Genomic DNA, 27,370 nt, shown 5'->3' with positions numbered 1-27,370 from the left:
CGCTCACTGCCTTAAGGGGCCTTGCTCTGTCCCTGCGTCCGTCTCTTTGTATCCCCGCTGTTAGCTGGTCTCTGTCGGTCCTGCCGCTGGGAGCCGCCCCTCGGACGGGTCATTCCCTGGGAACTCGCCCACCCTGCCAGGCTTCCCTGGGCCTAACTCACCACCATCTAAAACACAGACTCCGGCGCCCGATTCCCCACAAGTCATAGGTGGAAGGGCTCAGGTCTGGGGTCAGGGTGCCCCACAACTTCTCCAGAAACCCTGGAACCGCCTCCCTTCCCCACCGGCCTTCCCCCAGAATGAAGCGCCCCAGACCCCGGAGGCCCCCAGATCCCCGCGGCCCCCAGGGCTGCACCCAGGCAGGGCTGGAGGCGTCCCTTCTGCGGCCAGGGCCCGGGCTCTCCGTGCTCTGCCCCGCCCTTTCCTTGTCCCCCTCGGGCAGGGGGACCCCCTTCACCTGACAAGCCGGCGCCTCAGGTCCGGGCACAGCCTCTCTAGGGGGCACTGTGCTCCGAGGCCCTGGAGCGGCCCCTACAGGACAGGCATGGAAGGGTCCAAGGTGGCGCCCCCTACCCGGCGGCAGTGAGACCGCATGCAGTGGAGGGGCGTGGGCTTGCCGGGATGGGGGAGGGGCCTGCGGAGAGCCCCGCCTCCCCACCCCCCCAAGGAGGGGCCTCAGTCTTCCAGGTTTGGAGAAGGGGCTGCTTCTCATGAGCCTGGGCTCCGGGCAGTCCAAGCTCCAGGAGTGGCTTGCAGGCACTGATCCACCCATCTCTACCCTCTGCCTGGCTAGGGGAAGTGACTCCCAGAGGCCAGCTCCTCAGGCTGAAGAGGAGGCCGTCAGGAGCTTTGACAGGGTTTGTGCTGGCTTCCACCCTGCCCCGGAAGCAGAGAATCTGAGAGCCTCCTTCTACAACCCCACCCATGACACCAGCTCCCCAGGGACCTGGCCAGACCAGCTGGAGGGACCCGGGAACTCGGCCACCTTAGCAGGCAGCCCAAGGGTTTGGGCTCAGCCTCTGCTCAAGAAACTTGGCACACAACACCCCCCTCCACACACACACACAAACTCCCTCATCCTCAACTCAGCCAATCACAACAGACTTTATTGAAGTATTTGGCACTAACCCCCACACAGTCCCAGCCCTGTGGCTGAAGACGGACACAGCCACTTGGCAACGGCACCAGGTGTTATACAGGACCAATAAGTTAATGTAAAGGACGATCAGGTATGGGGGCCCATGGCTCAGCAGTCTCCTGGCTCAGACCAAGGCGCTCTGGGCCGTGGTGAGGACGCTGAGGGGCCAGGGAAACCATCATGCCCTGGGGAAAGGAGTTAGAGACAAGCCGGAAGACCACAGCATCCAAGCAGGGCATTCACACACAGGACCAGGGTCGGCCCAAAAGGTGGGGGCTGCTGATGTGGTAAGAGCACAGGGAGAGAAATGCCAGGTGGATCCCTTCAGCCTCCCTCATCCTCCCCCAGGTTCCCTGATGGGCCATCCTAGGTCTTCCCTCAGCACCCTTGTGCACTCGGCTACACTGTCTTCTTTCCAGTAGGGAGAACTGGGCGTCTTCTCAGTCAGGCCACAGAGTTCTTGGAGCCTTCTGCTGTATTCACAGTCCATTCCAGTCCAGGTAACACGGGGCAGAGAGTTTTGCACAGGTAAAGTCAGAACTCCGCTCTCCCTACCCCTCCTAGCCTCAACTCAGTTGCTTTCTCACTGAAGCAGGACCCCTGACCCGGAAGCAAAGAAGGCCCTAGGATGAGAACCCAGGGACTGCTGGGTAATCTCAGCACAGGCAGCTTCCAGACTTGCTCCTGTTGCTGCAGCTGGGGCAATGAATGAATGCCCTCAAAGAAGATTCAGCATCTCGTCAGTGCTTGGGAGGGTGTATGTCCCTGTTTGTATAAATAAGCACCTTCTCAGAGCAGAACGACAGCTGAGCGGAGAGTGGGAAATGTGACCCCCTTCCCCAACCAGAACATGCCACAAAAGTGGTGCCTTTCCAAAACCACTTGTAAAGAATTGGTGTTTAGGACTATGATGAAAAAATGTTAGAAGGGCTAGGTGCAGTGGCCCACGCCTGTAATCTCAGCACCTTGAGAAGCCGAGGTGGGCGGATCACTTGAGGTGAAGAGTTTGAGACCAGCCTGGCCAACATGACAAAACCCTATCTCTACTAAAAACACAAAAATTAGCCGGGCATGGCGGCGTGTGACTGTAATCCCAGTTACTCAGAAGGCTGAGACAGGAGAATCTCTTGAACCCCGGGGGCGGAGGTTGCAGTGAGCCAAAATCTTGCCACTGTACTCCAGCCTGGGCCACAGAGTGATACTCCATCTCAAAAACAAACAAACAAATAAAATGTTAGAAGGAGCAGTGGGGCTGCAAGCCCTTAAGATGCCCAGAGGTGGCTGTCGAAGGGTGGCTGCTGTCCACTAACCACCACTATGGGCCAGCCCCCAGCCGGACCCCCTGAGGCTACAATCTGTGATGCCACCGACTCAAAGCTCAGAAGTCTGGGAGCCCAAGGGGCATAGACAGGGTATAGTGACTGGGTCCCTAAAGAGGATTTATGGGGTCAGGAAAATAGCACGGTCTACCAAGACAATACACCACCAGGATATACTGACCTTTGGCCTCCCACTTGGTGTGCATCACAGAGCACATTAGAAAGGGGAAAGGGATTCTCCCCCAGCCCAGGCCCGGGCACCCACAGACCTGGGACATGGGGGACAGTCATGTGCATGAGCATGTACCATATCCAGCCTCCAGCAATAGTGGCACAGGAGGACCGGGGCAGTTCTCCAGGGAAGTTCTTAGAACCAGAACACAGAGCGTTGGAGAACTCCCAAGGTGGCCCACTCTGCTTCACGTGTCCCCTGCCACTTGTCTTGCCTAAGAAGACAGATGCTGTCAGTCAGACAGGCAAGGCCTTAAGTCCAGTAGGCCAAACTCTGGGGGATAAAGCATAATCATATCACGGGGATCTTGAGGATGATCCACATATATAAATCCTTAGGTCAGGGCTTCTGAAAAAAGTCTTGTAAAAAAAACAAAATGAAAAGTCTCAGCTCCAGGTCATCGGCCTGCGATGGGGATGGGGGAGCTGAAAGAGGCACTCAGGGGTGGGGGTCTCAGCCCAGCCCCTCCGTGAAACAGTCTTTTCTAGCGTGGGGCACAGAGTTACACCTGGCTGATGATCTCTCCTTTCTCAGGTACAAAGACTTGCACAGGGGCCCCGTCAGGCGATCTCCGCAGCACACACACTGTGGGCACCTGCCAGGGTCAGGAAGAAAGAAGATGTGGGTAAACGAACCAGGCAGAAAAGCAGGGACAGTAGGTACAACTACACCATCCTTATCCCTTAGAGACCCTGACCAGCAGCAGCAGCAGGCCTTGACACTCAGCCCCTTCCTCCCCAGGAGGCTCTGTCCTTCAGGGATCCCCCTTTACACATTTTCCTCCAGGTTCCTTTGGGGTGTGACAGGCGCCCTGACCTCCTCCTCCCCACGTTTCCTGCGCTCACTTCTCATCACCCTCCCTGTCTGGCAGGTTGGGATGGGCTGGGTCTATCCAGCCAAGGACAGGCCCAAGCGTGCAGGAAGGGAAAAGCACGTCAGCTAGAGGGCGAGGCCTGGGACTGGGGCCAGGGTGCTGCCAGGCCCAGGATGCCAGCTGCAGCCCAGAATACCGTGGGTGGGGGAGGGACACGCAGCTGGGCCTGCTGGGAACCTGGGGTCTCAAAGAAGCAGCTTGTTGGTAACTTCTGGAGCACGTCCCCTGCAGAGCCCTCCGTACCAGGGAGAAAGAATGAAGAAAGGATTCCTGTGTGTGAGTCCCCACTTCCAGAATGAAGAAATAGGGGCCAAGGAAACCAAGGCTGCTACCCTACCCAGTATCAGAGTGCTCTATCATCTGTACTAACCCCAGCCTGCACCCTGGCCTCTGCGGCCCCAGACGATAGTAATGTCATATATCTAGTGCTTCACGTGCATTGCTCTAATGATTTCTGCCTCTTGGCAGCCCTGTAACACAGGTGCTCTACTGCTTCCATTTCACAGGGGAGGAAAGAGTTAAGTCCAAAGGGGTTAAGTAACTCACCCAGTCATACAGCTCCTAAGTGGCAGAACTGGGATTTGAATCTGGTGGTCTAGCTTGAGGGTCGGTACACATTTTTTTTTTTTTTTTTGAGACAGTTTCAAAAAAACTGGCCTTGTTGCCCAGGCTGGAGTGCAGTGGTGTGAGCTTGGCTCACTGCAATCTTCACCTCCTGGGTTCAAGAGATTCTCCTGCCTCAGCCTCCTGAGTAGCTGGGATTACAGGCACCTGCCACCATGCCCGGCTAATTTTTTTGTATTATAAGTAGAGATGGTGTTTCGCCATGTTGGGCAGGCTGGTCTCGAACTCCCGACCACAGGTGATCTGCCTGCTTCAGCCTCCAAAAGTGCCAGGATTACAGACATGAGTCACCATGCCCCGCCGAGGGTGGGTGCTCTTAACTCTGATACCACCCTTCTTCTCGGCTTGGTGCTGAGGAGGGGTGTCAGGGAGGACACTGATGCACAGAAAATCACAGGGTCTGGCTTCTGCAACACATTTCCTACTCTCCCTTTGTCCTAGACCTTCAAATGGACATTTGAGGGGGTGATTTGGATTGGACTTTTGATTATGAAGAGGCTTGTCTGCTTTGTGATCATCATTTAGGGAGGGAAGAAGTCTCAGCTATCTTCGGGGATCATCTCCACCAGTGTATTTACTCTTGAGCTGGACACGGCCGGCAAAATTAGGAGGTGCCTCAGGGAAGGCAAGAATGCCTTCCAAAGCCAGGAGGAAATGATTTTTGGCCTGTTCTTCCTACCTGGGGATTACCCGACCACTAGGTTGCTGCTTTGATACCTCCCTGCCCTTGGACTTGCTAGAATTGCGGCCCCTCCCCAGCAAGACACCCCCCCTGCCTGGCTCCAGGGTCCCTCCAGAGCAGCCATACCTGCGTCCGGGGTCCCAGGGCTCGCCCGAAGCCCTCTCTCCCCAGGGGCAGGCTCCTGACCCGGAAAGCCCCTTGGCGGTCCAGTGAGTGGGGGCGGGTGCTCCGGAGGCGAGCGCGCTCGTGCCACCACTTGAGCTCCTCGGACACAGCGGCCTTGCTGAGCCCCCGGCCCGCCGGGCTGTCCTTCAGGGAAGGCGTCCGCACGATGCGGCTGCGGGAGGGCACCAGCCGCTGGTAGCGCAGGGGAGCGCCGTCCTCCTCGTAGGCAGGGCCCGGGGCTGCGCGGAACGGCTCCCACTCGCCAGGCGGCAGGGGGCTCTCGGCCACCACCACGTACCGCCCCGCCGGGAAATAGCCAGGGGGCAGCAGCAGCTTGGGGTGGTAGGTGGCCAGCTCTCTGCTGCCAGCCAGGCCCCAGGCCCCGCGGTGGCGATGGGTCTTGGGAGGGGAGAGAGGCTGTAGAAAGGAGATGTCGGGGCTGCTGCTGCCGGGCGAGGTGGGGTGGGAGATGCTGGAGACATCAGAGCCACTGTCTTCTGAGCAGGAGTGGCAGGCGGCGTGTGGGGCATGGGGCAGCGGGGGCTTGGTCGGGGGAAAGCAGGAATCTGGCACTGTCACCGTGTAGTGAGTGGGGCGGCGGCGGGGAAAGGCGCTGCGCCCTCGGCCCTCCGGACCCGCCCGGAAGGAATCCACCCTGAAGAGGGAAAGAGAGGCATTCTGAGTGTGGGAGGTTGGAGGGTGGAGTTAAAACAGGTGAGTCCGGCTCTGCCTCAATGCCCAAGCACGGCCCTCATGCAAAGATCTTAGGTCAAATCTCCCAAAGCAAACCAACAATCCCTCTGCTGGGCTGTGTGGGTGCAAGGCACTCCCTCACTGTGTGCAGATGTGTTCCTGATGCATTCACAAGCTTGTAATTTGTATCAAGTGTGCTACATCAAATAGGGCATGAAACACTTTTTTTTTTTTGAGACAGAGTCTCGCTCTGTCAGCAAGGTGGAGTGCAGTGGCAGGATCTCGGCTCACTGCAGCCTCCACCTCCCTGGTTCAAGCAATTCTCCTGCCTCAGTCTCCCAAGTAGCTGGGGCTACAGGTGCTCACTGCTACACCCAGCTCATTTTTTTGTATTTTTAGTAGAGACGGGGTTTCACTATGTTGGCCAGGATGGTCTTGATCTCCTGACCTCGTGATCTGCCCGCCTAGGCCTCCCAAAGTGCTGGGATTACAGGTGTGAGCCACCACGCCCAGCCGTGAAGCACTTAAAGTACTACATTAAGTACTTTCAGCTTAGGTACACCGTGTCCAGCGGCATATCATCCACAGCATCTGTTTGATAGGCACTGTCAGGTATCTGACTTGAACGTGTAAACGCTACCAGTCTAGAGCAGGTGCATGCAGCCCAGGACCAGCAAGGGCTGAAATCCAGGCTCCACTTCACTCTGCCAATGCACCCACATATGGGGCTGTGTCCACGGTTCCTAATTTGCACAGAGGCATGGTTTGTAAAATGGCCCTGGGAGCATGTAAAATATAAAATCCATTGGCTTATGGTGGTGCATGCCTGTAATCCTAGCTACTCAACAGGCTGAGGCAGGAGAATTGCTTGAACCTGAGAGGCGGAGATTGGAGTGAGCCAAGATCACACCACTGTACTCCAGTCTGGACAACAGAGCAGGACTTTGTCTCAAAAAAAATTAAAAATTAAAAAAAATTCATTGCTCTACTGGAGAGCAGCTGTCCCCGGCTGCACCAAGTTCAGTGCTGCCTGACCAGCAAATTTAAGCTGGTGGAGAATTCAGCAATGCCTTCATGGTGCCCCAGGCCCCATACGGTATGGCCAATACTGCCTGTCAACACTCAGCCATTTAAACTATTACCAACTAGCAGATGACTTAGAAAATAACATACAGCCAGGCCAGGCGGGGTGGCTCATGCCTGTAATCCCAGCACTTTGGGAGTCCAAGGCAGGCGGATCACCTGAGGTCGGGAGTTTGAGAAAATAACATACAGTCAATTCTCATTATTTGCAGATTCAGTATTTGCAGTTGGCCTAGTTGTTAACATGTATTTATTTATTTTATTATTGTTATTATTATTTTTGAAATGATTCTTGCTCTGTCACCCAGGCTGGAGTGCAATGGTGTGATCTCAGCTCACTGCAACCTCTGCCTCCCAAATTCAAGCAATTCTCCTGCCTCAACCTCCTGAGTAGCTGGGGGTCACAGGCATGCACCACCATGCCCAGCTAATTTTTGTATTTTTTTTTTTTTTTTTTTTTGACGGGGTTGTGCTCTTGTTACCCAGGCTGGAGTGCAATGGCGCGATCTCGGCTCACCACAACCTCCGCCTCCTGGGTTCAGGCAATTCTCCTGCCTCAGCCTCCTGAGTAGCTGGGATTACAGGCACACACCACCATGCCCAGCTGAATTTTTGTATTTGTGGTAGAGACGAGGTTTCACCATGTTGACCAGGATGGTCTCGATCTCTTGACCTCGTGATCCACCCGCCTCGGCCTCCCAAAGTGCTGGGATTACAGGCTTGAGAATTTTTGTATTTTTAGTAGAGACAGTTTTCACTATGTTGATCAGGCTGGTCTTGAACTCCTGACCTCGTGATCTGCCTGACTCAGCCTCCCACCACGCCCAGGCTTTTTTTTTTTTTTTTTTTTTTGAGAAAGAGTTTCACTCTTTTTGCCCAGGCTGGAGTGCAGTGACAGAGGCACGATCTTGGCTCACTGCAACCTCCACCTGCCTGGTCCAAGTGATTCTCCTGCCTCAGCCTCAGTGTATGTTTTTTGCTTTGATTGGTGATTCTGCTGTTTAAAATGGCCACAAATATAGTGCTAAAGTGCCGTCTGCTGTTCCTTCGTAAGGCATATTGGGAAAAGGCCATGATGTGCCTTTTGGAGAAAATATGTCTGCTAGGTAAGCTTCATCTGAGTATGAATTACAGTGCTGTTGGCCACGAGTTAATGAATCAACAATCCATATTAAGTAAGATGTCTTTAAGCAGAAACTCACATAACACAAGGTTATATATTAATCAGTTGATGGAAAATGTTGTCAGCGAGGGCTCACAGGCACCTCTATTTCCCCAGGGGCAATGGTTCAGTATTTGCTAATTCAGGGTTTGCGTCAATTTTATAGAACGCAACTACCACAAATAATGAGAAGCCACTCTACGTCAATTGAACAAGTGAATTGCCTATTGTCAGTGACTAATAATAATCTACCAGCACCAAGAAACATGGCAAGGGTAGAACATGTCAATCAAGTTATGCAAAAAGACAAAACTAGGGTCTTTGGAAGAAAACAACTTGCTTTGTGGATGGCCTTTGGCTTTGCAGGTTGCAATGCAGTCTCTGTTGAGAGATGCCCCCAAGAAGATATCCTAAGAGAAGGCAAGGCACTAGCCATGTGTCACTCACGGTTGTCCCACCTGTGTCCTAGGAGCTCCCACCCTCCAACCGTAAGCTCCACATGGGTCCCCCATCTCTCTGGGGAAGCTGTCTCTTACCTCAGAGACTGCGACTGGCCCCTCCTGCCCTGCATCTCGGGGGTGGCTGGGGCACTGGTGCGACCCTGCCACTGGCCAGGAACACCACAGATGGGAACCATGTGGTAGGAGGCAGGCTCCAGAAGCCACAGGCTGGAAGCATTGGGCCCATCCTGTGGTGTGGTGGCCGGGCTGCTGCAAAGGGATTAGAGACAGGTCAGTGGCAGGAATGTCTCCATTCAGGGGCTCAAGAGCTACAAAAGAATGGGGACACATTGGAAGGGGCTCCCAAAGTTAGTGTGGCAAACTGCCAGCACCCCTGCGGAACTGCTGGGGTGCACCCCTCCATCACACAGCTGCAGGAGCTATCTCCTCCACCTTTCCGCTGTTCCATCTGCCCAGCCCATGGCCATCCCCAGCACAGCTCCCCTCTGACTCCCAGCCTCTCCTTCTCCCTTCCCCCCCGCCCCCTGCATCCTGACCTGGACTCGCTCCAGGGCTCAGAAGACTTTCTCGGCTTCTCATAGGGGTGGTCCAGGCTGGTCTCTTTCCAGGGGCTATTCTGGACTGGAGCCCGTTCCAGGCCCCCAGACTCAGGTCCTGCTGGCTGCAGACCCTCAAGGGTTTGGGGTGGCAGAGGCCGAGAAGGTGGAGCTGGGGACTCTGGAGGAGGTTTTGGCACTTGGGATTCCTCTGCAGCAGTAAAAGAAACCTGGTAAGGGCAGAGGCTGGGGGAACCGGCCCAACAAGAACCTCCACAAACCACAGCCCGTGCCGCGCTCTCCCTCCCATGGCCGGCTTGTGCGGCTGCTCCAGGCCATGGCTCCAGCCCTAGATGCTCAAACATGTTTTCTTTTCCTGTAGGACTTAGTCCTTCCCTCACAGCCCTATTTTATGCCTTCCTCCTTCAAGAAGCCTCCCAGATTGACTCTCTTGGGCTCACAGTGCTCCACTTTCTAACCTTTGTTCCTAGTACCATGTCTGCAGTTATCTTTTGTTTATCTGTTTTTCTTGTTCCTGCCATGCCCATATGGCCTATTTCCTTATTGGCTTGGGCACTCCCCTGGGCAGGACTGTAACAGCTTCTCGATCCACCTTGACCCTGGCATCCTCAGGGTTTATACACAGGGTTCTTAATCTTTAGACTTGTGTTTGCTACCCCAGTGCTCCCTTCTTGTCAAAAAGGGCAATGACTGTGGGCAGATTGCTCTCTGGCTCTGACTGGTGCATCTTCAAATCAAACCCCAGGGTGAAGGAGGGACATCTGGGGTTCATCAGCTCTCTTGGAGTTTATCTTTCCTTTCCCTGTAAAAACAATGAGCTTCCAGAATGGGAGAAGATCAGCACATTCGCCATCTTCAACTAAGCGTGTGCAGGGGCACATGGAAATTGACATGAGGTCCAAGCGGAAACCCGGAGCCTGGCGCCCTTGCCTTCACTCCCCCTTAAGTTCCTCACCAGCAAACTCTGCCCAAACCCCATGGTCTTGCAGTAGGAGTCTAGCCTTGACAAAAGTCCCCCAAATGTCGTTCTCACCTTCCTCCAGGAGCAGCCCATCTGACAGGGAGCTGTCATCAGAGGCACTGAGCTCTGGGAAAGTCAAAGGGGAGAGAAGAGAAGGAAGTGAAGAAATGAACAAACAGATATGAGTAACGAGCAGTCGTGAGCGCTCAGGCCCGCTCACTCCCCCAGGACAGCATCGTTATGAGGACATACCCACTGTGTGCGAAATACACACTGGGAGTGATTTTTGTTTTTTTTTTTTTTTTCAGAGACAGGGTCTTATCCTGTTGTTCAGGCTGGAGTGCAGTGGTGTGATCATGGCTCACTGCAGCCTTGACCTCCCAGGCTCCAGGGATCCTCCTACCTCAGCCTCCCAAGTAGCTGAGACCACAGGTGCATGCTACTATGCCCAGCTAAATTATTTTATTTTTTGTAAAGAGGTCTTGCTGTTTTGCCCAGGCTGGTCTTGAACTCCTGGGCTCAAGTGATCATCTCACCTTAGCCTCCCAAAGTGCTAGGATTATAGGTGTGAGCCACTGAGGCTGGCCTGGCTATAAACCTATTACATAGAAGTAGAAAAACATAGAAGTCAGAGGCTAGGAGATAGGAAACCTGATTTTTATCCTGACTCTGATATTAGCTATGCAACCTTGAATAAACTGTTTCAATGTTCTAGGCCTCAGTTTCCCCACCTGTCAAAAAAAAAAAAAAAAAAAAAAAAAAAAAAAACACCCTGGGCTAGGGCTTCCTGGCAGGGGAAAGGGAAGACAAAGAGTCATTTTGGAAGGCCCATAGGGTAAAAAGAATTTCATGGCCAGGCGCGGTGGTTCAGCCTGTAATCTCAGCACTTTAGGAGGCCAAGGCAGCAGATGGCTTGAGCCCGGGAGTTCAAGACCAGCCTGGGTAACATGGTGAAATCTGGTCTCTACAAAAAATACAAAAATTCACCAGCAATGATGGTGTGTGCTTCTAGTCTCAGCTACTCAGGAAGCTAAGATGGGAGGATCACTTGAGCCTGGGAGGTCGAGGCTGCAGTGAGCTATGATCACGTGACTACATTCCAGCCTGGGCAACAGAGTGAAACCCTGTCTCAAATAAAAAAGAGAATTTCACTCCAACTGTTATATAATCATCTCACGTCACAAATATAATTCAAAGATTCTAATCTGAGACCTCCTGCATTACCAACAAGAGCAACACAAAGTAGGAATTTTAATTTAAGATAAGGTCTGGCCAGCCGGCCCCAGGGAAGGTTCTTGGTAATCTGGCAAGTCACCTGAAGGAAATGGAGGGTGACTTTTCTGCATGATATAGCAGCACTTGTTACCTATGAAGTCAGAGGGAACTCATTTTTGTTGTTGTCCTTGACCAAACTTAAAGCCTTCAGATATTTTCGTTTTGTTGTGTTTTGAGATGGAGTCTCACTCTGTCGCCCAGGCTGGAGTGCAGTGGTGCGATCTCTACTCACTGCAACCTCCACCTCCTGGACTCAGGGATTCTCCTGCCTCAGCCTCCCAAGGAGCTGGGATTATGGGCACCCACCACTACGCCCGGCTAATTTTTGTATTTTTAGTAGAGACGGGATTTTACCATGTTGGCCAGGCTGGTCTCGAACTCCTGACCTCAGGTGATCCACTCGCCTTGGCCTCCCAAAGTGCTGGGATTACAGGCGTGAGCCACCGTGCCCGGCCAAGCCTTAAGATCTTAAGAAAAAAACCTGAAGAGACCTGGATGGAACTCACAAAACATTTTCATCTGTGTTTGAGAAGGAAGATGAGGAAAAAGTAGTAATTGCTAATATTTCTACTGTGCCAATATATTTCTAAATACAGCACTTTATGTATATTCATTTAGGTAATTCTCATAACCACGTAAGGTAGATATCATCAACTGCAAGTGACAGTTGAGGAAACCACGTTTCAGAGGAGTTGAGTAACATGGTTTAGGCTCTACATTCACCAAAGGTGGTTGAGTCAGAATTCACACCCAGACAATCTGACTGGAGTCTGCTCTTAACCACAACCCTTTGTGGGCTCTCCCCTGCGAGCTTGCATCTCAGATGCTTGGGTCATCACCCAGGAAGTTTCAAGAAAAGTAAAAAGTTCCAGCCATTTTGAAATCCCTTACAACAGGGATTGGCAACTATGGCCCAGGAGCCAAATCCAGTTCGATAGCTGCTTTTGTAAATCAAGATTTATTGGAACACTGCTCTGAATTTGTTTATGTAATGTCTGGCTGTTTATCACCACAGTAGCAGGGTTGAACAGTTGTGATAAAGACCAAACAGCCCACAAAGCCTAGAATATGTACTATCTGGCTCTTTACAGAAAAGTATGTTAACCTTTGCTCCACAACTTTTTTCAGACGGGGTGCTACCATGTTGCCTAGGCTGGAGTCCAGCACCCAATCACAGCTCATGGCAGACTTTACCCCCTGAGTTCAATCAATCTCCTGCCTCAGCCTCCTAAGTAGCTGGGACTACAGGTGCCCACAACCATGCTTATCTAATCTGTTTATTTTAATTATTGGTAGAGACAGGGTCTCCCTATGTGTGACCAGGCAGGTCATAAACTCCTGGGCTCAAGAGATCCTTTCGGTTGCCCTCCCAAAGTGCTGGGATTACAGGCCTGAGCCACCATTCCCAGCCTGCACCACAATTTAATGAAATAAAAACTTTACCCAGAGCAGGTCTTAGATTTGTAGCTCGTATGGTGCCTGGAGCCTGGCCTGACTCCTGAGTAGCCAGACAGCCTATGCTTTGCTTGGCTTACAACTAACCATTGCTTTAGGATTCAATTAAAGAGGCACCCTCTCATTGAATTCTGGTCTCCTGCCTTTGATCTGTTATAAAAACCTTGGAAATAAAGAATTTTATTGGTCCAGGCACACCTGTAATTCCAGCTACTCCAGAGGCTGAAGCAGGAGGATTGCTTAAAACCAGGAGCTTGAGACCAGCCTAGGCAATACAGCAAGATCCCATCTCTAAAACAGTTGTGTGTGTGGTTTTTTTTTTAATTTGCTGGGTGTGACAGCACATGCCTATAGTCCCAGCTACTAAAGAGGCTGAGGAAGGAGGATCCCTTGAGTCCAGGAGTTCAAGGCTACAGTGAGGTATGATCACACCACTGCACTCCAGCCTGCGCAACAGAACAAGACTCTGTCTCTAAAAAAATTAAATTAAAAAAAAATTCCAGTTTCTGAGAACTGCTCACTGTCTCAGCCACTGTCCCAACCCTGCCCTGGCTGAACATCCCCTTGTCCAGCAGCAGCATCGCAGGACACCCTAGGCGGAGGTAAATAGAGATTATACTCACAACTGCTGAGCCTCCTCCAAGGCTGTGCTGTCCAACACAGTGGCCACTAGCCACATGTGTCTATTTTCATTAAAATTAAATCAAGTCATTTCCTCAGTCACACCAGGCACAGTTCAAATGCTCTGTAGTCACATGCGGCGAGTGGCTACTGCATTGGACAGCACAGATACAGAACACTTCCCTCATCTCAGAAATGCTCTGGAAGGCCAGGCGTAGTGGCTCACATCTGTAATCCCACCACTTGGGAGGCCGAGGCGGGTGGATCATTTGAGGCCAGAAGTTTGAGACTAGCTTGGACAATTTGGTGAAACTCCGTCTCTACTAAAAATAGAATTAGCTGGGCGTGGTGGCACGCATCTGCAGTCCCAGCTCCTCATGAGGCTGAGGCAGGAGAATCGCTTGAACCTGGTAGGTGGAGGTTGCAGTGAGCTGAGATGGTGCCACTGCACTCCAGCCTGGGTGACAGAGCGAGACTCCATTTCAAAAAAAAAAAAAAACGCTATAAGGGTATTGTTAATGGCTGGTGGTGTTGTTCAACAAATGCATCCAGAGAGCCCATTACACTGGTGGGTGCTGAGTGGCCCTCAGGGGTTCACCCTGGTAAATTAGCTCAACACCTGGCCGCCCCCTGCCACTGCAGAGTATGGCTGATAACTCTTACCTGGCACAGTTACTGTCCCAAACTGAATAACCCTTGTATGGAGCCCAAGGGGGCAGGGTGGGTTTTTTTTTGGTTTGGGTTTTTGGTTGGTTTGTTTTTCTCCCTTTTTTTTTTCTTTCTTTGAGATGGAATCTCGCTCTGTCACCCAGGCTGAGTGCAGTAGCGCAATCTTAGCTCGCTGCAACCTCCACCTTCCAGGTTCAAGCAATTCTCCTGCCTCAGCCTCCCCAAGTAGCTGGAACTACAGGCGCACACCACCATGGCTGGCTAATTTTTGTATTTTTAGTAGAGACAGGGTTTCACTATGTTGGCCAGGCTGGTCTTGAACTTCTGATCTCGTGATCCACCCGCCTCGGCCTCCCAAAGTGCTGGGATTACAGGTGTGAGCCCCCACCTGGCCTTCCCTTTTTAATTCAAAACACCTCAGCTACTAATAATCCCTCTTTACTTCCTCCTTTCTAGGAGGTCTCAGAAATTACTTGTCTAAAACTGACCCCTTCTGTGCTCTCACGACAGGACTTTAGATCCCAGGGCCTGAACTTGGCAAGCGGGGTCTTGATGCCTGATGCGAGAAAGTCAGCAGCTACGCCAGGTGTCTCTTCTCCACAGCCCTGTCTTCACCTGGGCTAAGTGCTCCAAGGTGTCAGAACCTCAGCCTCCTGCCTCCCACAGAGCCCCAGGCCAATCCTGGCTTGCTCCCAACTCCCAACAAGAAGCATTATGCATCACAATGGCAGCAGAAGGGTAACACTCCTCCTCCACCCATCATGGACAGAAGCTCCCAGCAACCGCAGCACTGGTGGGCAGGGGAGGCTGCTGGGCAGCGTGGGGCTGGAGCGGGAAACAGCAGGTGCTGCAACCAACTGGCACATCTCACCACCCTGACCACTCCCGCAAGCACAGAGCGAGTTGGACCTTACGGGCTTCCATGCCCAAATCAGCAGCTACCTTTGAAGGTTGCTGTCAAGTCTGGGGATCCCTGTTGAGAGTGGAGTAAGGATGGAGAACTTGTCTTCCATTAGAGCCTCGGAGACTGGGAGTGTTTTTCTGTGGCCAGGCCAGAACCACTGGAACCAGACAAAAGTCTGGCCATTTTTCCTGGGTCAGCCCCATTATCTTCTGAGTTTACTGGGCCAACTGTCACACGGAGGCATCTCCTCCTTTATCACCTACTCTTGGCTACGGGAGGTGACCTGGGTGGTGTCTGGTCATGCGCTTTCTACCCTAAATTAGAGGCCATGGGTGGGAGCAGGGACTACTGAGACCTGTGCTGAGATAACTCCCTGCCCAAGGCATGGGCCACAGGGCACAGGGACCAGCAAGGACCTTCCAGCTTCCCCATGACTGTTCCCAGCTAAGGAGTAGTCTTGGCAAAACGCTAACACAATATGCAGGGATGGAAGCTTGAGAATGTGAGCGAAGCAGCCACTGTCCAAGCCAGGGCCGAGACCTCTGAGTCCAATTCTGCTGCAGGGCCACGCCTCATTCCCTCCTGGTTCCCTCCGAGGCAGCCAGGGAGGTCTGGGCCCCATGTGAGACACCTGGGGGCAGGGCTAGGTCATGGGCCTGCAGCGGTGGAGCCTGGAATGGAGCTCTGCAAGTCCTGATCTGATGGGCTGGTCTTGGGTCAGGACAAAGGAAGAGTCACACCCAAGGGCTCAGAACCACCTGCTGGAAGCTAACCTGGGCTGGACACACTGAGGTGATGTGGCTGGACCCTGGGCGTCGACAGCTCACCAGGTGCCCCACGGCCACCAGGCTCTGGGCCAAGGAGCTCAGGATTGAACTACAGACACCAGGAGGGCAGAGCACACACGTGGAAGGATCCCACCCTTGACCAGGGTGGTCGTAGATACTTGAGGGGCTGTGGGGTGTGGCATCAGTGCAGCTGGGTTTCATTGTGAAACAATTCAGGGATCAGTAAGGCAGAGCGATAGTCAACCCCTTTGCTGTCTAACTCAGGCCAGGGGACTGCGCATCAGCTCAGAGTCTCGGGCTCACGGGAGCCCCACACTACCCTCACCCAGACAGGCCAGCGCCCTGTGGGCCTGGAGGGCAGCGGGGCCGGCCTGGGCCACCCAGTTGAATACACCTTGGATTCAGCTGGGGGTCAGCTGAGAAATACCTCTGCCTACGCAGTCTCTTGAAGGTAGCCTATTTTGCAGAGGATGCGGAAGGAAAGAGTCGTGTTTTCTAAGGAGACCGGGGAGAGGGCCTCACGGGATGGGGAAGCCTTGCTGAAGTCGCAGAGTCAGGATGGGGAGGAGGTGAACCCAAGAAGCGGCTTTACCCAGCTGGAGCCGAATGCAAAGGCGGTGGCCCCGGGCTGTGCGCCCGCCATCCCTCAAAAGCTCATTCAAGGGGCATGGCCCATGGGCTCACCTCGGCCCAGGGGGAGCGCGGCAGCGGGAGGGGGCTCGCTGTTGCGCCGGCGCTCGACCAGGCAGCGCTGGAGCTCCTGCAGCTTCTTCTCCTCCCGCAGCATGGAGTGCTTCCGCTGCCGCCGGGCCTGCCGGCTCAGGTTCTCCTCCAGGCACAGGCGACGCGCTGCCTCTGTGATCTGCAGCTGCAGGGCCAGCTGGCGCTCCAGGCTGCTTAGGGGGTCCTGAGAGAGGGGGCAGGAGTGAGGCTAGGGAGAGGCAGGGAGCTTGGCGGCCCCGAGGGTGGAGAGCAGCCCTGACACAGGGTCCCAGCCCTAAGCCCAGAGGACAGAAGAGAGGCAGACAGCAGCACCCACGGCCAGTCGGTCAGTCGTGGAGCAGAGGGTGGAGCGGTGGGAGGAGCCGAAGAGCAAACTTGTCAGCCTGAAAAGCTGGCATGGGCACCCACCTACCAGCCCACCTGCTGAACCGGGCAGGCTGGGAACCCAAGTGGGACACTTTCCCTCCTGACCCCAAAGGGTGGGGTAGGCCAGCCCATGGGAAACTATTGCCATTGACGCCACGGGGCAGGGCACCCAGGGCCTGAGTGCCCCCACCTCCTCCTGAGAAAGGAGGACAGCCCTAGGGGCCAGAGTAACCTGTCTGAGCAGACCGTTGCCCACTGGGCTGGTGGCTGGCGCTCTTAACTGATCTTCTGCCCACTAGGGCCAAACCCAGTGTCCTCCCTTGAGCTTCCAGCTCTCGGTTCCATGGTGGCGCCCCTTCTCCATGGCCATCTGGGCTATGCATTCACAGTGCCCCTCGCCAATACTCAGCCAGGCACTGTCATTGGGTGTGAGAGGGTGGAAGGGAGCCTGCCAGCGTACCGGGCTGAGGTGTGGCACCTCAGTGACCAACCTTTGGGATGGAGGGATACTGGCAGCCCCCCGAGGATCCTCACCTCCCTGTGCAAGGCCCAGTCATCCAGTTTGTAAGCTGCTCCAATCCTGCGGCGAACCTTGGGGGCTTTTTCGCCTGGTTTGAGGGGATACTCCGGTGGCAAGGTGCCGGTCAGCTCCTGGGGAGGAAGCAGAGTCAAGCCAGGCCCCCTCCACCTGCGCAGCCTTGGCCACTGGCCCCTGCACTGCATGTGCCTGCCTTCCGCAGACGCCCTGGGACAACCACCCTCCACCCATCCCATCCCATCCCATCCACGCTATCTCTCCCATCTTAAGGCTCACTCTGCACCTCCTCCCCTTTCCCTTCAGACGTCTTTCTGATCGAAGTGATCAGAAGCTACACTGACCCGGATAAAACACTCACATGCACTTATGTCTACACTGTCCCTCTGCAGCCCCTGAGGACCTCTGTCCTCTGTGCCTGGGCCCCCATCTGGGTCTGACACTGCGTCATGGGGACTCTGGGTCCCAGCCCCCAGCCTGATATCCAGAATTCCCTCAAGAATGGGGGTCCCTCTCCCCAGCTCCTGCAACCCCAAACGTGGCTCCACAGGTCCTCAGATGAACCCCATGCTTGTGTGTGTCGGCTGGTGCCTCACCGCCTCCCGCAGGCAGAGTCTCCTCAACTCCTCCAGGCAGGCCTCCAGCCTCGCCTCCAGGGCCCTCTGCTGCTTGTGCACTGCGTGGGTCAGCTCCTTCATTGGGGAGACCGGGCTGTCAGGGCCTGCAGGGGTTGGGGGCACATGCTCAGGAAGGCTGAGGGTGGAAGCCTCCTCTGTACTTGTTGACCACCCTAGGGGAACACACATGCACACACGCACACACACACGCACCACATGCCTGCCCACAAATTACAGGCTGGCATTGCAGCCACAAAACACCACATCTCTTCTCTGCACAGAGGCACAAATGTTATAGCTCAGAAGGGAGGGCTGTCCCCCCAGGTGACCTACAGTGGAGGGTGTGCAAGGAACGGAGTTCTGCCCGTGCCGTCTCCACTCCACCTTTGGTCTTCCTCTTTTTCTTCTCCTTCTTCTTCCTCTCTCACGCTCTCCCTCTCCCCGCTACCCCTCTCTCTTACACACACACAAGCCTCTTCCTTCTTGTCCTCTGTCAAGACTACCCAGACTAGGCCCACAGGTCTGGCCAAACAGAGAGGCAAGACTTCACATTGCCCCGATGAGATTTTTCAACTTCTCAACGTCTGCTAAAGGAACACTGCAGATCCCTCTTCCAGATAGAAACGAAACTCCAGGCCAGTTTTCTCCAGGGAGTTAGTCCACATGTCCCTGAGGCTCCAGCTCTTCCAGAACCTTCCCCTCCTCCCAGCAGAGGCCTCTCCCTCCCCTTCCTCTCAGTCCTTGGGAGTCTTAGCCCCGCCAGCCCTAGCACCTGGGGACTCAGGTCTCAGGAGTCAGGGCCAGGGACCAGGGCAGGGGGATTTCCCCAACACTCACCAGACTGCAGGATGATGCCGCTGTCGGTGTCGCTGACCTCATCCTTACTCTCCATGGTGGATTTCTGGGAGGAGAAGGCACAGAGCAGGGAGGGGGGACACCGTGACCAGCCTGGGCCAGGATGTGTAGGTAGCCTGGAATTTTCCCAGCTTTAAAGAGAAAAGAGGACAAGAACAAAAAAGCTAGATATGAACCCTCTTGCTTACAGAAAGCTTAATAGATGCTTGAGAGCAGGGGAGTGGGAGGGAGGGCTGCACTTCGGGAACCATCTAGGGCGGGAGATTCTGGCACTGGGGCTGCCGCCTGAGAGAAGCGGCTGTGGCCTCACCAGCAAACCCTGTTCTCAGTGGGCTCTCAGGGGCCCAGCCTAGCTCCCCTCTGGGCCAAAGTCCTCTAGGCCCAAGGAGATCGACAGCAGTGGCAGCCACAAGAGCCACTGGACTGGGGAGAAGGGCAAGAAGGAAAAGAGCAGAGAGGATAAAAAGGGACAAAAAAATGGGGTGGGATGACAAAGAAAGGAGGAAGGGGGTCCAGCATGGTGGCTCCCGCCTGTAAGGCCAGCATTTCTGGAGACCGAGGCGGGACGATTGCTTGAGCCCAGGAGTTCAAGGCCAGCCTGGGCAACTTAGAGCCCATCTCTACAAAAATAAAAATTAGCCGGGCGTGGCAGTGTGCACCTTAGTCCCAGCTACTCAGGAGGCTGAGGCAGGAGGATCGCCTGAGGCTGGAGAGGTCAAAGATGCAGTGAGCTGTGTTCGTGCCATTGTACTCCAGCCTGGGGAGCAGAGAGACCCTGTCTCCAAAAAAAGGAAAAAAAAAAAAAAGAGGAGAAGGGGAAGACATCACCATCGTCATGGGACACAGCTATCCTCAACCCAAGAACCCAGGAGGTGTGAGGCATGTCCTGCTGACTCAGTGGCCAGGGGCACTTCAGGAAGTAGCTGGGCGCTGGGAAGGCACATGGCCAAGAGCCTGGACTGGGGCCTCCAAAGCCCAGGATGCCTGCTCTCTGAATTGGCATCCCAGACTCTGAACTTCACATCTGTAGACACATGCAGCCACTCTATGCTGGAGAGCTGTCCCAAAGCCCTCTAACAACAACTTTCAAGCCACCAGTTACTTCTAGGAGACCCTTCGAGGGGAATCAGCCTGGATCCCCTACACCCCGCAGCCAGGGGAGACCCAGGGCTGTGTCCATCAGGGTTTCCAGGAGTTGACAGGTTGGGGGTGAGCAGTGACTAGAGCAGAAGCTTCGCAGGAACAGAAAGGAGATCACCTGCTCCACTGCCTGCTTCAGGCTGAAGAGCACTTGGGTGGTACAGGTGCCATCCCATTGTGTCAGCTCAGCTGGGGACCAGTCACCCAAATAACACCTGTGCCCGCCCCCTCCCTCTCCTCACCAACCCACACCCCAGACTGGGGTCCCAGCTGGCCGGGGCCTGGCAGCTGCTAGCTACGGCAGGGGTGGGCGGAGCCCATGCAGGCGGTCGGGTCTTGGAAAGAGAGCCCAGCCACCTCCTCACTGAGTCAGCCCATTGAGCAAGAGTCCAAAAGTCCTTCCGAGTTTCTGTCTGGAGCCTATCCTGCCTCCTCAGAGCGCGGGCCGCAGGGTGGGGGAGGTGAGCTCCACCCTTCTGCAGGCAGCCAACACAACAGAAAAGTCGGCCTTGGGAAAGCTGGTGACAAAGCAAGGCCCACAGAGAGAGGGGGCTGCTGTCAGCCGGTCTCCGGGGTCTCCCGAGATGCCTCTCACCCATCAAGATGGAAAGAGCAGGACGATCAAGAACTTTTATAGACCTACATAAACAACCACAGGCAGTAACAATCAAACACGCAACCCTGAAAGCAACGTGTACCTTGCATTTCGGAATTTCAGTTATCCAAGGCAGTCTAGAGAATGCATGGGAGAGATTTGATTTTTTTTTTTTTTAATGTTTAGGGGAGGCCTTTGCAAACATGCCAAAGAGAAAGATTGGCCATATATTCTGGGACCCTACCCTGCCAGGGTACTTAGAATGACTGTTAGCTCTGCGCCATCCATCTGTCCCGAACTCTATCCCTCCTAGAGATAAGAACAGACAGAGAAGCAGGCGGCTCACCCCTCTTCCCACCTACCCTAGCCATCCTCCCACCCTCCCCAGAAGCCAAGGGCAGGGTGCAGCCACAGCTGGGAAGCAAGGTGGTCTCCGCTAGCACGCTGAGTGTGTCTGCTTTGGACAAGAGGAGGAAGCAATGTGGGAGGGGAAGCCATTAATTAGTCACGCTTGCTAATTAATTATTAACCACTAAGTGGTTCCCTTGGAAAGTTGGGCCAACTCAGCTCCTGCTTCTCAGGGGCTCTGAGACTGTTGCAGCGAAGCGGGGACTTACAGGGACAGAGGGTGCCTTAGCTCGCCTCGTGCCTCTGCCAGCTTCCTCTTCTCCCAGCTCAGCCCAGTCTCTCACTGCCAGGGTCAAAGGGGAGGCACTGATATTCCCGGTGGTCCCAGGCTGATGCTGGGTCCCCTCTGCGATGACCTGTCACCCCATGTAGAGCAAAGAGAGCAGCATCGCAAGCCCAGAGCCGGGTTGTGGTTTCCAGGCTTGGTTCTACTGCAGCCTGTGCTCCCTTGGGGAAGTCACCGGGCCTCCCTGCGCTTCCTTTCCTCCTGTGCACAGTGTCTAAGGCTCTTTCCAGGACCCTGGCCTGAATCTGGACCTCTTGGACCACATCAGGCCAAGAAAGAAACCCACTCAGCCACGTAGCAGACCCCCACATCTGCCTCTGCCGAGGTCGCCCTCCACAGCTGTAGGGAACCTCCCTGAGTCCACAGGCGAGGGTGAGGGCACTGCCCCCACCCAAGAGGCTGTGAGTCTTAGGTGTCTAGGCATTGCTTTTAGATAAAGGCAGTTCAGGTGACATCCCCACCCCCTCCCCAACACAGGGATCCCTCCTGGGCCTCTTCAAGCCCCAGTACTGGGCCCTAAGAAGCAGCCCATCCGGCTGAACAATGTCTCCAGAAAAAGGCAGAGGAGACCAGAAGGGGGACAGACGGAGGGAGGGAAACTCCAGAGCACCTTCCCTCGGGCAGGGCCATGGGGATCCTTCTGTATCCCAAGTGTCCCCCAAAGCCAGGTCTCCGGCCTGGCTGCCCCCGCTCATCTCTGCTTGCCCTCTCTCCAGTGGAAGCTAAGGCCTGGGGAGCCACAGGAACAGGCTCCCATCCAAGCCCACCAGCACCCCTCTGTCATCCCCACACCCCAGACATAGCTGGCGGTGGTGAGGGGTCAGAGGGGGGTGATGGCCACTGCCTGGGCTCCAGCATGCCTAGCCCAGCTTGCTCTCAGCCCCAAAGACCCATTCCACCCACCCCGCCCTCACCTGCTTCTGGGCTTTAGTCCAGGAGTTCCAGAAACAGCCTGTGTTCCCAGTCAGGAGGCGCAGGGGCCTCGCATGTCACCTCAGGGTCTCCCAGGCCACAGGCCTGTGCTCTCCCTCCGACCGACGGGGCTGCTGGCCGTCCCTCTCGGCTCACCTGCCCACCTTGCCGTCCCTCCCAGGCTGCCGGGCCAGGGGAACCAGATTACTTGTTATGACTTGAGTCAGAGGGGAGGAGCAGGTGAGCAAGTCCTTCCCTGAACTAATCCCGTGCAACTGGTGCCGGCAGGCAGCACCTGGGCCTCTGCACTTCCGGGGGGCAGGAGGGTAGCAGGGAAAAAGGGGCTCCCATGGAGGAATCCCCGAAGAAGAAAACAAGAGTCATGTCTTCGTGGCCTCAAGAGACCTTAGTACAATGTTCTGAGCGGTGAGGTATCTGAGTACCCTCCAGCCCTGCCTTCCTTTGACCTCAGTTTCTCTTTCCAGAAATCAAGGCCTGTTAAGCCCCACAAAAGAAGGGTGAAATGTTCACTGTCCATGGAAAAAACAAGTAGGAAATTTACAAACTGACAAGGATGGGTCATTGCTCTTCCCCATATACGGAAATGAAGACCAAACCCTGGGTTTTGTCTCTCTCGAATGAGGATTTTAAAACCTTAGTGAAGGCAGCTGGAATTCCAATATGCAGAAGCTCTAGAATCCTAGAGAGGGAGGATCATGCTGTTCTTTCTATCCCAGACATTTTCCCCTGGGGGTATCAAGGCCATCACTTCCCTGTTTATTATTTACATTCATCCTGGACCAACGCATGTTCATGGGGCAATGACAGGCACTGACCTGGGACAAAGTCCTGTTCCCTACTCCACAGGAGGTCCACTGTGACCCCGGACCCCAAGCCCATCCCCCAAACACAAGGCCCCAGAGACCAAAATGGAACTTATTTCCTACAAAAAAATAAGCCTCAAGGTCTCCCATCCCACCAACCCCCAAGCAAATGGAAAACTGGAATCCATTTCATAGGGAAAAGCAGAGCTAAACCTGACTGTTACCTGTCCCCAGCAGGCTGGAATGCATAGGCTGCACCCCTCAAGTCTGAATCCCACCCCACCACCTCCCTTTCACCCCACTCCCTGATCTTCCCACCGTTCCCCCCACCCAGATTCCAGTGCCTCAATATATGTCTGGATTGCTTCCCCTCCCCCGGCCCCTAAAGAGCCCTGCCCTACTCCCCACCCCCAGTGCAGGGATGGCAGAGGAAGTTTGCTTTCAGCAAGCATCTCCTGTGGAGCTGGAGTCCGCCAGCATCCCCCACTGCTCCTGTACACACACCCAGCACACCTTCACATTCCTGTACACACCCACCTTCCAAACAATGCTAGCCCCAGCGTACACCAGGCTGACCGCTTCATTTTCTCCCCAGGCTGAGGCTGAGGGGCCCTAACAGGGGACAGATCCTCATCTCCTCACCCCATGGGGAGCTTGTTCTCTGGGTGTCCCAAAGAGCCTGCAGCCCTGCCCTTCCCTGAGTCCTCCACCACACACAGTCCCTCCCCGACACTCAGTCCCTCCCCCTCTCCCTCCCCATCGAGGCTTGGCACTTTCTTCGAAAGTCAAACAGAGAGGGGTTGACTGGGTATAAGCAGCCCTTCCTCCACCTTGCCTACCCCCAGCACCAGGTGGGGGTTGGTGGAAGTTTCTGGAATAGGCTCATAGCTCACATTTCTTAATGCATAAAATTAAGACGATTACTTTAAAAATCAATTACATAAAATACAGTTCTAAAAATATAGCGATATATATACTTCTTTATTAACATTAAGCAGGGTCTAGCAGTGGGTAATTTCACACAATGGCCGAGTGCAAACAGTATTTCAAGATAGCCACGACTGCCATGTGATACTAAACTGTGAATTCTATTAATGGCAAAGCCACAGGTACTGCCAATGCTACTGTGATTTGTTGTCTTATCAATAACTAAAGGTGATGTTAACATCTGTTAAAGGTGGGTGAAAAACGAAGATATCCTTTGTTTCCTCACCTGGGTTACAAACCCTCTGAATGCTGTCTACTGATGCCTAATGCTCCCCCCGACCCCCGCCCCGCAACCCAGTTAAGAATCCCTGCCCTCAGGTAATCCACCACCTGTGACTTCAGGGGAGATTAGTACAGATGCTCAATCTCACTGTTTGCCTGGATCCTTTGGAAATCTCAGAAACGCCTTGCTCCCCCAAATTCACACTCAGTATTTCCCGACCCTGCAGAATCTGAGGCCTGGAAGGGGGCTGGCAAACCCACCCTCCTGCCAGGAACCCCGGGAACCATCCCTGGAACTCTCTGAGGGCCATGTCATTCAACTCAAAATACCGATGGTGGAGTGGGCACTCCAGAGGCCAGCTGAGAGTCTGAAACAGCCCGTACTCCGGCCAGGCCAGGGGGTCGGGGACTGATGCCCCAGCCCCAAACCCCAGAGCGCCGTCCAGACCAACAGTTGGTGAGGAAGTGGTATTTCCTTGCAAAACATTGCAGTATTTGGAATCTGATCTTTGCAGACAAGAGCCCTTCCCCAGGGAGGGTAAACTGGACCTCTTTAGCGTTTTCACCTCCTAAGGAAAAGTTCCAAATCAGAAAACTCTTCCCCAGCGCTGTAGCCATCCACTCTCCATTTTTTAAAAGTTCCTTCTTTTAGCATCTTCTGATAAAACCAGATTGGAAGTTCTTTAAAGCAAGGGCCTGGTCCTACCATCTTCACATCCCCAACAGCCCCCAGCAAAGTAGTCTCAGACCCTGCTAAAATCTTACTTCATGAATTAAGGAATCAATGGTCAGCTGCTAGAGCCAACAGTGAAGAGGAAGGAGTGAAGTAGCCCGGGACCCTCCAGGCAAGAGGGGTAGGAGATGGTTCCTCTGCGGTTTTCTTACTGGCCTCTGCTCCCGGCCCACTAGGAAAGGTGGTTCGCCTCCACTAAGCGAAGGTGGAGTGAGCTGGGACAGGGGAACTCCAAGCCAGTCTGGAATGCGCCCTGAAATGAGACCTCTAGGCTTTCTCTAAAAAGCCCCTTTGTCCTGTCCACCCTGCTCCCCTCCCCCACCGCGCCCTCCACATCCAGGCTGGCCCGAGACTTTGCTCCTTTTGTTTGGCTGCTTTCTGGCTTCCCGGAACCTGGCCAGGAGGATCCACAGGCACGAAGAAGGTCGAAGGAGAAAGGTGGAGGGGCTGGAAGTGTGCATTTTTGGTAGGAGCTCAGAATTCCCGCCCCGTTGATAAAATTACCCCATTCCCTGTAGGGTGCCCTCCGCTGAGGCTGAAGTCTGTGGGCTCAGGGGCCCGATCCCCCGCCCCAGTTCACCCGCGCTGGGTGCCCCGAAGTTTTCCCGCTTACCTGTCCCATGGAGCAGTGGCGCCGCCCGCCTGCCCCTGCGCCCTCCGCTCCAGCCTCGCAGCTTCAGGACCTGTCCGTCCAGGCCATCTTCCCTCCCCCCGAGCCTCCCCGCGGCCTGCCCTCCCCGGAGGTATTTCATTTAACTTCGGCATTTGCAGCATCCCAAATGTTAAAGATCCCAAGACATCTGTCCCCTGGGGCGTACCAAGGCCCCGAGGAAAGAGGGGAAGACGCAAGGAGGGACTGGAGAGACCGATTCAAAAGTCGGGGCGGGGCCGCTAGCGGGGGTGACGAGGTCCCCTCAGAGGTCCGCGAACGGCGGGGGCAGCCGCTCGAGGGGACAGGCTGTCCCGTTTCCCCCGCGTTCGGACGCCTGCGCGGCGGGACACCCCCGGCGCCTCCAGTTTCCGCAGCCCGGGCGGGACGAGGCTCCTCTCTCGGTCCCAGTGCCGCCTTTCATTCGCGCGCTCCGGCCTGACCCGGGCCGGCTTTCATTCCTGGAGACCCCCGAGTGGAAGAATGAAAGGAGCCCGCGGAAGCGCGCTCCCCCGACCGGCTCCTCCCCGCAGGCGCCCTCCCCCTCGCTGTGCGGCGCTGCGGGCCGCGGAGCCGCGGCATGCGGGTGGCGCGGGCTTGGCAGCCCTTCCCCAGCCCCGGCCCCGGCCCACTCCTCCCGCCGGGCCCGCTGGCTGAACTCCGGCTGGCTAAAGGAAAGGGGCGCCCCCCCGGGGAGCGCCTCCTGCCGCCCGCTGCGAGCTGCTGTGTCCCCATCCAGTCATTCATTCACTTGTTCAATAAACATTTACTGAGCACCTACTAGTGCCCGGCACGATGGATCCAAGCTCAAGCCCCTTCACTGGAGGATTCCCCAGTCTAGACGAGTGAGGAAGTAGCACAGTACCTGAATAAGGGCTGGGACCCCGGGCCAGGAGACAGGAGGCTGACGCAGGCTGAGCCTCGGCAAAGCTTGGCCAGAGGAAGCAATACCAGAAGATAAGAGGGGAACTCCAACAGCAGTGACAGGTGTACTAAAGCACAGCGGCAAGGGAGCACACAGGGTTCCAAGAGCTGCAGGGGAGCTAGCGTTTGGGAAGAGAACGGGGTAAAGGGAAAGCACATGGAGGAGAGATGAGGCTAATGCGGCAGTCAGGGACTCATCCGGAAGCAGGCAGCCAGGTGCAGAGGCTCACGCCTGTAGTCCCAGCACCTTGGGAGGCCTTGCTTGAGGTCAGGAGTTGGAGATCAGCCTGGGCAATATCGTGAAACCTGTCTCTACCAAAAAATCAAAGAAATTGGCCAGGAGCGGTGGCACACACGTGTAGTCCCAGCTACTTGGGAAGCTGAGGTGGGAAGATCACTTGAACAGGGAGCCGGAGGTTGTAGTGAGCTGACATGCCCAGAATGCTCTCCAGCCTAGGAGACAGGGCAAAACCCTGTCTCAAAAACACACAACAGGCCTTGCGTGGTGGCTCACGCCTGTAATCCCAGCACTTTGAGAGGCTGAGGCAGGCAGATCATGAGGTAAGGAGTTCAAGACCAGCCTGGCCAATATGGTGACATCTTGTCTTTACTAAAAATACAAAATTTAGCTGGGCATGGTGGCAAGTACCTGTAGTTCCCAGCTACTCGTGAGGCTGAGGCAGGAGAATCGCTTGAAACCGGGAGGCAGGGGTTGCAGCTAACTGAGATTGCGCCACTGCACTCCAACCTGGCAACAGAGCAAGACTCCATCTCAAAACAAAACAAAACAAAACAAAACAAAAAAACAACCCACAACAAACACCCAGCGAGGTGGCTCACACTTGTAATCCCAGAACTTTGGGAGGCCAAGGCGGGCAGATCACTTGAGGTCAGGAGTTGGAGAATGGCCTGGTGAACATGGCAAAACCCC

The 27,370-nt window shown here is 54.8% G+C and overlaps 1 protein-coding gene across 4 annotated transcripts; it reads right to left on the bottom strand.

Moving 5' to 3' along the window:
- Positions 1-1,083: 1,083 nt before the first annotated feature.
- INAVA (innate immunity activator) lies at positions 1,084-26,011 on the bottom strand. 4 transcript variants are annotated; one of them, XM_032288672.1, is made up of 10 exons: positions 25,480-26,011; positions 18,742-18,890; positions 17,884-18,008; positions 17,287-17,403; positions 16,348-16,570; positions 10,024-10,077; positions 8,970-9,180; positions 8,509-8,682; positions 4,996-5,689; positions 1,084-3,284 (listed from the first exon to the last, which is right to left on the bottom strand). In XM_032288672.1, exons 1-10 carry the CDS (start codon positions 25,638-25,640, stop codon positions 3,192-3,194), a joined length of 2,001 nt encoding a protein of 666 aa, XP_032144563.1. In that variant the 5' UTR covers positions 25,641-26,011; the 3' UTR covers positions 1,084-3,191. The 4 variants fall into 4 exon arrangements, with proteins under 4 accessions (XP_032144563.1, XP_032144565.1, XP_032144566.1 ...); XM_032288674.1 differs by lacking the exon at positions 25,480-26,011 and adding an exon at positions 22,103-23,224; XM_032288675.1 differs by lacking the exon at positions 25,480-26,011 and adding an exon at positions 22,103-23,224 and having other exon boundaries at positions 18,742-18,805.
- Positions 26,012-27,370: the final 1,359 nt, after the last annotated feature.

Source organism: Sapajus apella, unplaced genomic scaffold (assembly GCF_009761245.1).
Source record: "Sapajus apella isolate SASKATOON/1434 unplaced genomic scaffold, GSC_monkey_1.0 scaffold22, whole genome shotgun sequence".
In the NCBI taxonomy this organism is placed as follows: Eukaryota; Metazoa; Chordata; class Mammalia; order Primates; family Cebidae; genus Sapajus; species Sapajus apella.
The sequence above is the reverse complement of the archived record's forward strand: the minus strand, read 5'-3'. Positions and strand labels throughout refer to the sequence as shown.

What these genes read in the sequence shown, in the direction of transcription:
- INAVA (XM_032288672.1), bottom strand. Translation starts at nt 25,640, where the DNA reads ATGCTGCAAATGCCGAAGTTAAATGAAATACCTCCGGGGAGGGCAGGC. An exon ending in GCCACTGCTCCATGGGACAG is followed by an intron (nt 18,891 to 25,479) that starts GTAAGCGGGAAA and finishes TTCTCTTTAAAG; the next exon opens with CTGGGAAAATTCCAGGCTAC. An exon ending in GGCCAGTCGCAGTCTCTGAG is followed by an intron (nt 5,690 to 8,508) that starts GTAAGAGACAGC and finishes TTCCCTCTTCAG; the next exon opens with GGTGGATTCCTTCCGGGCGG.